At 34.5% G+C, this 12,377-nt stretch overlaps 1 protein-coding gene across 1 annotated transcript in view; it reads left to right on the forward strand.

The window, feature by feature from the left end:
* LOC106864967 (guanine nucleotide-binding protein G(q) subunit alpha) overlaps nucleotides 1-9,436 on the forward strand; it is a 111,378-nt gene extending 101,942 nt beyond the window's left edge. Inside the window, exons 6-7 of the mRNA XM_014894802.2 lie at nucleotides 4,360-4,513; nucleotides 7,114-9,436. Coding sequence (XP_014750288.1) covers nucleotides 4,360-4,513; nucleotides 7,114-7,304 — 345 coding nt within the window. The 3' untranslated portion in view covers nucleotides 7,305-9,436. The remainder of the gene's footprint in view (nucleotides 1-4,359; nucleotides 4,514-7,113) is intronic.
* Nucleotides 9,437-12,377: the final 2,941 nt, after the last annotated feature.

Raw genomic sequence — 12,377 nt, forward strand, 5'->3', positions numbered from 1 at the left:
CCTCCTGCTCCCTCATTTCCTGTACTATTTCCCAGCTTTTACGTAGCAGCTTCATTAAATTTTTAGCCAAGAAATACACTGTAGATCTTTCTGTACAGCTTGACATTGCTTCTATGAAAATAATTGCTGTAAGTCTTAGTTGGATAATGGAGACATTCCGAGTTAATATAGAGTTGTACATAAAAAACATTCATAATAAAAGGTTTTGTCAACCAAAATAATAGAATCCACTACAGTGACACTAACCTTCTGAAATATTAACCTCTTCTTTTTCTGAAGCTCTCTTGCATCAGTGTCTCATTTTCTACAGTTATCATCTCTGAATGGCCTCTGACTCAAATAAGCATTTTGGCCAGCATACACAAGCTACATACGCAGAGCAAGTTGTTCACCGAAAAATGTGTGTTTACCTCCTTGCCACCTTTTCTTTTACTGCATTCCAACAAAATGTAGTTCCTCAGAATCCGTGAAATTCTGATTTTTTTAAACAGACACTGCTTAAATTGCCAGCAATTTTTTAAAGATAAAAGTAACTAATACATTTTTCGTTCCGTGTGTGTGAGTTACAGTATGCCCACTAGATGCCACTCTAGATAATCATTAAGACAATAATGGGTGAAACTCCCCTAGTGCTTCTCTGTTGTTTTAGATTAATATTTTACCAAGTGTTTTCTGTCAAAGCACTGTTTGTTAGCTGGGAAATGCTGCTTTCCCTTAGCTTGGTATCTGCTGATACAGCTCTTAAATGCTGTTTTTAGCACTCTTGCAGGTATTCTTCAGGATCTGACAGTTGAGTGCTTATAAATTATCTCAATTTTGTTATTTCTAATTGCAGGAGTAATTGCATTTTTCCAGAGCATCAGATAGCAAAGAGAATTTCAGTGTTTACATCCAAACTAGAGTTCCATCATTTTAATAGGAAAATTGAAAGTGTACATATAAAAATAAAATGGGAAGGAAGTATACTCCTTTTTAATGGATTAAAACTTAAGGAAGAGTAAGTTTCTATTTGGATAAAAATGTGGGAAAACATGGCTTATACTTCTGCTTGTATTTATGTTAATGTTTAATGTTATACAAAAACTTTACAGCATAAAATCTTTTTTATAAAATGATATACATGATAGAAAGAAATGCCATGTTATTTTTGTTTCATAAAAATATGTTTCTAGTCATAAAATTTGACAGTCATGTGATTCATTAGTAAATACAGTGTTTTTTCTTGATATTTATTCAAATACTAGGATAACTTTGTCCAAGATTATGTAACCTGTTTATGGTTAACAAATTCATTATTGGAGTATGTCTGCTGTGTTTCTTACTTTGTTTCATAATAATGTTTTTACATTGGAGTGGCAACTCTGTCAGATTGTATGAATGATGGAGAATCTTACACTGGCATCTAACTATATCCTAACAAGAAACATAAAGGAACAGCTGATGATATCGATATGTTTTTATTTAATTTGGGATTGACTAGAGACAAAAGCTGAGCAGGGACATTGTCCAGCAGATCTTTAGGGGCGGTGAAGACAGTAATCCTGCAGCTCATTTTCCATGTGCCAAGCCAGGCAGGCTATGATGAGCTGTTGCTGCTGTTGAACAGGGGTTGCTGTTGTAGGTTGGCTTCACTGCTGACATTGGCCATCAGCTGCTGAGAAAGCCTTGAGCCAGACCTGTCTGCACATTTCTCTACGTTACTTGTTCAAGTTTCTATCTGCAGCAATACTGTAACATGAAACTATTTTTTGCACAAAAAATAGTGCATCCTGTTAAAGAAAAATTGTTTTCAGAACAGTCGATCAACCATATCATCTTGTGATTAATCAAACTGATTAAAAATATTATGGCATGTATATTTAATGAAGCAAAAGAGTGAACATGCAAAAAGGAGTGAGCTACCATTAGAAACAAATCAGTTTGAGACAAATTTTAGAGGATAATAAGCAGTGTTGTTGGAGGAATTAACTGTAGCATAAAAATTGATTTTATTTGCTGTGACATCTGTAAAAGTTGAATTGCCCTTAGTAATTGGATAAACAGAGATGAAAGATAGAAAGTTAGGCAGAGATTGATTAGTCAAAAATTAATCACTTTTTTTCTTAAACAATCAATCATAGTAAAATAAAATAATGAAACCATTATAGCATTTTAACCTGTTATGGCAAACTAGAGACCTGTGTTTCTTTATACAGGCAGATAAAATTTACTTGAAAATCTCTAGGCCTCTTTCAATTCCTATGAAACATCTGCAGACTACACATCTAAATGACAACATATCAAAATGTCAGTGTACTGTCCTTAACACATTTTGCTTTGATTTCCCTTTGAAATAATTAGCAAAGTCTTTATAAATATAACTTAATGTCCACCTGATCTGTTGGGAAAAGCGTGAAGGGCCCAGAGTCAATGTCCTGTGCAGACAGTGTGGGAGACCTGACCTTGTTTAGTCTGGTGAAGAAGATACTAATACTTGCCAACAGGTATTTCTGGAGTTGCACATGTGCCATGGAGCTGAACTTTTTGAGTTGGACCATATAACAGATATAACTCTACTAGGGAGTTCCCATTGTGTTTTCTTAAGGGCTTGTTAAGAGAAGAAGTCTATATAGAATGTTGAGAAGAAAATACCATCTTATTAACAATTAGTCCAAGGAGTTAGGTTTTATGCTCAGCTGTGTTAAGTGTTTCTTTCCTTTCAGAGTGAAATCCTGACACTGTTGAGATCAGTATGAGTCATGAGATCTGACTGCATGAAAGCAAATGTTTTATTACTCTGCATTATCAATATATAAATTCAGCTATTTCTTTTCATGCACCACAGCAACATGCAATAAGGTTTAACAGACCAAATCATCAACTTTTACTACAAAATTGAATTAGTTTACTATTTGTTTTTTGTTTTCCTTTTTTTGTTTTCGTTTTATGTTTGTATCGGGTTTTTCAAGTTCCCATTCATGTTTACCTCTAAAATGCAAATTAATGGAAGTAAATATACACTTACGGTAAAATCTGACTGATTGTTGTATGGCTCAGCAACAGCAGAATCTGCAGAATTTATGTTCTTGTTCTATGGAGCCCCATGTGGTGGTGAAACAGTCTTTTTCAGGGGGCTGCAGCTTTAAACAATAATGAAAGGAGTAAGTTTTAAACTGTGTTTCAAACCATATTTGCTCTGGCTCTGTATTAACCAGGTCAAGTCAGCCTAACAGTCCAGAGCTAATCAAATTGTAACATTATTGTACAATGGCAAAAGAGTGTTAGAAATAACTGTAGGCTCTGCTGGTATTTCAGCTATAACGCAAAGTGGTTTCAGGAGCAGCTAAGAAGTTAAAGTTTATCCAATGACGTTGTTACCAAAAATCAGTAAAAATAAAACTCAGTAGCCCCAGTATAGCATTAAGAAGCAGTCATTCTTTATTCAGCCAGATGCACAAGGGAGTAGCTCCTCCAAATATTGTGCATGCCAAGTACAGGACATCTTCTGTTTACATACTGTACATATATTCATTGATTGTCCCAGAATAAATATACATATGCTAACATTTCCCCAAAATCCTTGACATGTAGTCCCTCCCCTCTGCACATGTGTTCTTTTGTCCTGAGGGTCTCTGTGGTACCTGGTGGTTTGCCAACCCCAAGGTCATACTTGACTGCCTGGTTCACTGGTAAAAGTTAGTGTAACTGGGCTGGCTGGTTGCTTTCCAGTTTTTCCTCCCACAGAATAAGCATTGCATTGTTCTATAGGCTAATGGGTTCTGAACAATAAGCATTGTATTAGTCCACCAGGTGCAAACAATTCTTCATCTGGCAGCAATGCTAGAAACAATATTAACAATTTGCATTTTTTTTTAAATTCTATGTAATAAACCTTTGATGTTGACAAAATATTCTTAGGTTTTAAATTTACTTGAAATGCAGATATGTAGGAATTGCTGAACTCTGTATTCAAAATTTGGGAAAGGCATGTAAAATAAATAATGTTCAGTGAATTGGTTGTCTTGTTGTATATGTCTCTGCCATTAATCACTTGCATTTCAATAACCACCAGTGTGTTGGATGATTGTAGCTGTGCATATTCAAACTTCACAAGTATACCTGTTACAACTTCCGTGTTCATGGCTAGTGTTTTAAAGAAGACTTAGGCTTATCTAGATGAATTTGCAAAAGAAAAATGCTTGAATATTTAATTTACTGCTAGCTTATTGCTTTTAATTTAATTAATTGGATCTTATATGTTGGTAGGAAAGTGCAAAACAGGAAATGGATCCTTTTGCCAAATGCAGTGAAAATGCATGAATTTATTAAAAAAAGTTAAATCTCATGACCACCAAAATTCTGCTCTCTTTTTTATTCTAGAATCGAATGGAAGAAAGCAAAGCACTCTTTAGGACAATTATCACATATCCGTGGTTCCAGAACTCTTCAGTTATTCTGTTCTTAAATAAAAAAGATCTACTAGAGGAGAAAATTATGTACTCCCATCTAGTTGATTATTTTCCAGAGTATGATGGTAAGTATAATCAGAGCTCATGCTCTTTTTACACTGTAGTACTGGCAAATTGTGCTAGCCTTGTCCACATGCTAGGCAGATAGATCCTTCAGTATATTCCTTTAAAAAATACTAAAAAATTGTAAAAGGGAGTTGAACTTTTGTGGAATTTTTTAGACTTTTTTTTTTTTTTTACTGTAATGACTTGTGGGTCGGATGGCAGAACCTTTACTGGGAAACTGTTGACTTTTAGATTAATATTGTCATACTAGTAGTGAACCACATTCTGTCATTTTTTGTAAGGTAGGGTGAGGGTTTAAATTGAAATACCTCAGTTAAATAGAAACACATTCCTCAGTTGTACATATACATATCTCTATTTTTGATGTTTTGATGTTTGCTTTCATGTAAGATTGAATACCTAAGGGGAAGTGTCATAAGCTCTCTGTAACACTCAGAGAGACAAGCAACCACCCCTTGCACCCTTTTATTGTACCTTTTTAAAGTGTGTTTTAATTTTACATTAATTACGTGAAGTTAATATGTTTGTCCATAAAAAAAATCTGGGTTATGTAAGTGTTTCTACTAAGTCTATACTTACAGGAAGTTCTCATGAGGGGAAAAGCTAAGCATTTTGAGGTAACTGAGTGGATGTGGCCTTGGTAACAGAGAATAATCAAACTCATATAATAAGAGGTCTAAAGAACTAAATGTTCCTATTTTTTAAAAAGAAAATTGATTTTGTCCCACTAGGAAGGAATAGCTGATTGGGAAGCTGAGAAAAAGATTAAAACTCTCATGTTCAAATATGGAAAGTAATAATGGGAAAAATGTTCTTTTTATTTTCTGTTAAAGAGGAAAAGATCAGTAAAAATCGTGCAGGATCAGATCATATTATTTATTAAGCCAGTGTAAATTTAGCTTCATAGTAATGTACAGAACTGGCAGTTGAATAGAAATACAGTAGTTCTTTTGAATTTACTTTGTGTAACAAGTTCCCTAGACAACATCCCAAGGGTGAGTAGATCCTACTGTCTGCTATTTTACTTCCTCTCAAATGCTGGCAAAATGTGTGTAAAATGCTTGTCCAGGAAAAAACAAACAAACAAAAAAAAAAGGTGGGGCGGGGGGAGGACAATTGAAACAGTTTGTAGAAACTACATTATGGGCTATCACGGATGCAGGAGTGAAGACCTACAAGTCTTTGAGAATCTTTTTTTTTTTGATTCTGCAGATCTTGCAGGACTTAACTCCAGAGACAAAGTTACAGTTTGATTTGATACTTCTGGTGGCAGGGTGGGGTCTGTGGCTTGCAGAGGTCGCCATGTGGTCCCCTCTTCTGTCCCAGTACACTGGGGATGTGGGAAGTGGGAGATCTGAGGAAGGTACCAGAAATAGGTATTTTTCAGCTGGATTGCTTTTCTCACCTTCAGAAGGGAGAAAGTAGCCTAGGGATGAGAACTGGCCAAGGTGGCAAATTGGACAGATTAAATTAAGGAGTTCTGATACACAGTGCATTAGTAAGAGCTTTGAAAGGGAGGCTGAGCCACGCTCCTAGGTCAGTATATCACATGAAGACATGCTTTGCATGCTAGTACTGGACAACTGACTGACAGGCTGGGAGAGGGAGAGAGGGCAGGCACAAAACGAGGCTGTAGTTAGGAGGAAAAGAAGAGGAAAATATTGATGTAACACTTACATAGATCTTCGTGGACATGGAAAACTGCTGATTAGGGAGAGCAGTGGACAAGAAAGCTACTAACTCATATGATAGTTCTTTTCTAAGTCTCTTACTTAGAACCACTTTGCCATCTAAATTTAACATTTAACAGCATGTGGCTTATGTTCTTGCTTCTCCACTGCTCTTTTGGCTGTGAACATGAATGAATCCTCACTGTTCCAGGCTGGATGTAATTACTTTACCTTCTGTGATCTTTTAAGCTGAAAATGTAGTTTGGTTAGATTGACTCTGTCGTTCTGAGAGTTACAATTTTAATTCAGATCTGATAAGATCATTAACATACATTATTTAGATAACAGCAGATTGCTTAGAACATGAGCCTTTTGCAGGCAACAGTTTCAGCTGGAGAGCAGCTATGTATTTTATTATCACGTAAAGCAAATTAAGTTCTATTAATGTCAGTGTCTGACCCAGTTCAGGATATAATTTCACTATGCTTCCTACTAATATTCATATAAAACTAGTAAATTTTGCAGTGCTAAAATAACTGAGGTATAATATAAATATAGTAGGTTTAGACTGAACATTGACCATTTCTACTAACTTTTTAAAGATTTCATTATATAACTAGGTTTTTTAATTTTTTATTCTGTGCATTTATAAATCACCTCTTTTAAAACAGGTCATTTATCTTGATGAAAAAATAAGATAGTCAGCAGTGAAAGAGCAGCTGACTTTGTGAACTTCTGAAATTTCCTTCCATCTTTATTTTTAATAGTTCCTACCACAAGGAATGCAGCCAGTATATGATACTATTGATTAGTAAAAGTTTCCCCATCTTCTCTTATATGAGGATCACAGATTAAGCCTTTCTTACTTTCTTTTAAAGAAGTAGAAATATGAAATTGACTTTAAGAAAACTGAATTTCTCTTCTTACAGGACCACAGCGGGATGCACAGGCAGCACGAGAGTTCATCCTGAAGATGTTCGTAGACCTGAATCCAGACAGTGACAAAATTATCTACTCTCACTTCACATGTGCTACAGACACAGAGAACATCCGCTTCGTCTTTGCTGCTGTCAAGGACACAATCCTACAGTTAAACCTGAAGGAGTACAACCTGGTCTAACTGTACCTGGGGGCTCCTCCAAAATCAACTTTCCGTGATTGAAGATACACAAGAGGGACTGTATTATAATCTGTGAAAACAATTTGCATAATACTAATTTATTGCCGGCCTGGACTCTGTGAATATACACAGAGTTTGTAGTTAATATTATGATTTTATTTAAAGTGTATGGAGGAAAAACAAAAGATGCTGAAGTACATTCACAGCACATTTCCTCATTTTTTAGGCAAAACCTTGTGACTCAATGTGTTTCAAATTCTCAGTCGTACATTTACAAACGATAGCAGTTTTTTGCTATTGAAGCAAAATTGAGCTGGTTTCTTCTTTCCCTAAACCTTTCTCTCCCCTTCCTTTCCTACTTCCCTTATCTTTTAAAAGGTACAATCGCCTTTCTTTTCCCCCAGTTGCATTCCTGGGTGAAATATTTTCTGTTGAGTGATTTGGTTAGGAAAACACTATCATTACAGTTTAAGTCATCAGTAATTTTAATTTTACAGTATGTACTTTCTTTGAAGGATCAAAAAGTATTGATACTGTGATTTTTAAATTCTTTACATGGGTGTCTTCATTCTGTCTTCACTTCTGACACTAGAATATTGGGATTGCAAAACAGAATTACAGCTGTCTAAGAATAATAAATTTTACCACAGTTTTACAGTTAAGAAAGGTGCACAGAAGACAGTAATGAAGTAATTAAGAGAGAATCTGGGATGTACATGGAATATGTTAGAACCTCTTTTTAATTGCCATGTGCCATTTTTTCTCTCTTCTTTTATTCACAAATGCCAAATAGAAAAGTCATAGACACTACATTTTCTCCAGTGACTACAGCCTGAAACAGTGTTTTTCTCGGTTGTGTGGGTGTTTTTTCTTAAGTTAGAGCTTTTCTAAGTGTTGTTTTTCCACAGTAGAAAAATTATTTTTATTGTACAAAATTCACGTTGCCAAATCTGGCTTTTTATAAAACCAATGCTCTTGAAACATAAGATACTGATTGAAATGCCAAATGGATGGGCTGGGGACTGACCTGATAGAATCAACTGCCAAATGATTAACACACACAATTTCAGCTCATGTTCCCTTTTTTTAGAAAATGTACCATTTTCTAATGCCAAAACCAACATGTAAGTGAATATGCTATGAGGTGTACCATGCACCTGCATGTAGTCTAGTAATTCAAAGACAGTTTAGATCTGTCATTTTGTCAGTTATGACATGAGTTTGTTTTCTGTAATAATGTCAAGGCACCTTCAGTTGTATTACAAGAAGTCATTGCTGAGAGATCACATTCAGGAACTTTTCTGGATAACGTTGATTGTTGATTGATTCACAGGCATTTGATAGGCTTTCATGCAAAACAGCCTTTCTCAATGTTCTTTAGAAGAGATTTATAAATGTAAATGAAGCAGTGAGAAAATAATTATTGAAATTTAAATGTGCAATTTTTTAAAAACAAAAGTGCAGCATACATTGATGAGCCTTTATTCTGCAGCTTAGGTTGAAAGGTGTTTTTTGACCAGGTGCACGATTGCTAGCGAGAAAACTCTATAGGGTTCAGATGTGATTGGATTATCTATAATGCCAACTGGCACTAGAGTGCACTTAAAACAAAAACAGCTGCCACATAGCAGTGGATGGGAGGTGGAAAAAAGAATGGCTTATTAGTTGATTACCAAAGTTAACAATAAATACTAATGAGATGTTTTTCATCCTTAACCCTCTCAAATCCAGAAGAACGATAACAAGAAGAGTTGCTATTTTTTGCTCCCTCTTAAAACACCTTGTAATTTAAAACTGGTTGTAGGTATAGTGCAATTATGAATGCTATAATCATTGTACATACATATATATATATATATATATATGGCAGCATCCATATTGGCTTTGTAATCATTAATTTTTGGCAAATTGAATGTGCTGTATTGATATGTATCTATGTAATTGTATTGTATGTCTTATAGCTAATTCACATTTTAAATAATGTTATTTTATTTACTTTTTTAAGAGAGAAGAATGTAAATTTTGTCAGTTTATTTCTGACTAGGGATTTGTTGTTGTTTTTATTTACAAAACAAAATACTATAGTACAGAGCGGTACTAGCATCGTGCTGTATAAAATCATTTGCACATTCCTGAGTAGAAGTAAATTGGAGACACCAAGACAGAGATGATTCACATTCAAAACAATGCTCAAATCTTGTCAGGGCTTTATACAGCTGTAGAAAACAATCCTATTAGAAGAACTTGTGCCATTATATCTTATATTGGAACATAAGCTTTAAATAGAAATTTAATTTTTTAATTGACTGATTCGCATTACATTATTTTCACTATTCTAATAGCTTTATTGGAAAAGTAAATTCAGAGATATTTCAAACCATTGTACATAAGTACTAATGCATATATGCTGTTGCCCTAAAAATACCATGATAAAATGCATCAGATCAGTTTTTCAGAAACTGCAGAAACCTTAGGTATAAAAACAACAACCAAAAAGTCACTATTGTTAAAGATTTTAAGGAGTTAAAGTGTTTTATTTAATTAAACTAAAGCAGGTAGATCTAGATTATAAAAAGTGACACTGACATTCTTAATAGGGGATCAGAGCAGTGACTCTTTCTTATATACAGCTTAACAAAATTGGTCCTGATCATGCTATAAATGCAACAGAGCTTCTGTTTTCACAGTTCCACTGTTGATAATATCCCTTTTATTAACCTGGGAGTACATTGCCCACCTTTGATTCAGTGCTATAAATGGAACTGTAACCAAAAAAGGAAGAAAAAAAAAAGGAAAAAAAAATGAAAAGAGGGGGGAAAAAAAGAAAAAAAAAAAAAAGGAAAGAGAAGCAGAACCAAACAAAAAGCCACACCAGACAGTGGTGTCTAACAAAAGTTTGGGGTTTTTTAATTTTTTTTTTTTTCTTACAGGATATGGGGTGGGGGAGAAGGAAATGTGGTTCCAAGTTTTGTATAAAAACAAAACAAAAGTTTACTCATGCTTTATAGTTATATTGTGATTGCAAAAGTTTTCAAGAGTGTGTGCCACTGGGCTATTTTCTGGTATTTTTTAGGTAAGTTGAACCTGTGGCAATGTTTAGACTATTTGAGCATGTTCTGGGAAAAAAAATATTCAGCATGCCAGGGCAAGCTTTACATGAATCACCTAACACAGCATTGCAGTATGTCAGTTTACAAAACATTTTCTTTTTAAATAACACAGCTGTTCCCACTTGTAGTATATTCCGTTGTGGTGGTAGTGGTGTTGCTGTTGTTTTAATTGGTGGTTTCTACTATGCCTTATAGTGCTTAAGTCCAGAAGTTTGTGCCTCTAACATGAAGCTGAAGGCAAAAACATCAAGACAGAAACCCTTTTAACTTTGCCAAAATGATGTGTTTTCTTTGAATGTTACAAATGGGGGAGGAGGGAAGGAAAATGTCTTGGGAACCTGTGTATTCTAAATGTTCACTAGCACAAGAAAGCTGTAATACATGTTTTACAGAAACCTGGAACTTGCCTTTTTCACAAATTAACTGGCACTGTCCTTACAGATGTAGGATGATGCAGCTATAAGGGCAGTTTACTTTTTATATTTCAGTCTCTTTTGATTGTCAAGGTGTATGGACTGTACTTTCTAATCATACTGCCACATGATTGTTCATCACTTTTTGAAGTTTGAAAATGGAGAAGAGACTTTTAATGCTGGATAACAGTCAGAATTGACTGCATGATTTGCAAAAACTCTATATGGGGGAAAAGGGCTGCATATAGATATTGCTAGACTCCCAGCCTTGAGTTGTAAGGTGCAGAAGACTTTCAGATTACGCAACCTCATGACCCTTTCCTTGTTAAACATTCTTCACAAAAGAATGAAATATTAGGAGAAAACAGACATGTTAACCCACATGAATAAAATAAAATTTAGACATTTAATTTATTATATGTGCTGCTATTCTTGGAGCTCTGTGCATAGTTATCTTGCAGACTATTACATTAGTGAACTAATGAAGTGTTCACAGCGTATTAACAAGGCCTACACATGACCTACCTCTAGTTAAGAGATCAGTAAAGTAGCTATGTTTTGGAGAGACTGACATGAGTAATTTAGGAAATTTAAATGTCCTGGTATTTAATTAACCATGCTATTTTAGAAATTGACACTTTTACAAACACAGTCCCTCTTTTGACATAGACCATAAATTCTAGAATTTAACAGACATTAAAAAACTAAAGCCTTTCCAGCTTGTTCGTTTAATAGAAATCTTTAGCTTTAGTTTGAGACGTGGAGCTACTGACAATTTCCTCTATTTTGCCTTTTGGTTATCTATAGCATTTTGAGTTCTATCAGTCAAACAAATTTTTCTGTCTAGTCAATGCATTGGGGTCACAATTTAGATGATTCAGGAATTTTACTGTAAGTTTATCTTGAGCTATTTCACATTAGTCATGCTGCAGGTAAGAATGGAATAGAGATTTTGAAAACAGTGTCAAAAGATACATCAAGTTTAATATAAATCAGTTGAAGTTTTTTTTCTCTCAAAATACAGTTCAAGCTGATTTCCTCATTTACTATGCTGCAGGAAGTCCTTATTTGACCAGTTAATTTTTTTTTCTTTGAAGGAAGGAGTGCAAGATGCACTTTTGAACTTAAGAGTATTTTAAAATAACATTTGCTATTCTTAAAGTGTCACTTAAATGCATGTATTGTGTGTTGCTTGAGGGACAGAAATAGTTTTTTTGAAAAACTAATATTGTACAGTTTCTGCCTCTCAAAATGTTGTTGGTTAAAAATACAGTAATTTTGGCCACATCTTCATATTATAGCATCTTCATTCCTTGAAATTTAGTTCTTCTGAAATATTTGGGCTTATTGTTCTCCCAAAATGCTTCTTATTATGGTAAATGTTGATTAGATATATTACTCCAAAATTACTTTTTAATTATATGTGCTCCATCCTCATTGTCTAAATATTAAAATTTCCAGAATATCTTTGTTACAGCCAGATGTTCAAAACATTTAGGGTGTGTTACAGTGGAGAAGGTAATTTGACAGTATTATAAAAGGTTTGGGAT

The sequence above is a fragment of the Sturnus vulgaris genome, chromosome Z (genome assembly GCF_052056855.1).
Source record: "Sturnus vulgaris isolate bStuVul1 chromosome Z, bStuVul1.hap1, whole genome shotgun sequence".
Taxonomy (NCBI): Eukaryota; Metazoa; Chordata; class Aves; order Passeriformes; family Sturnidae; genus Sturnus; species Sturnus vulgaris.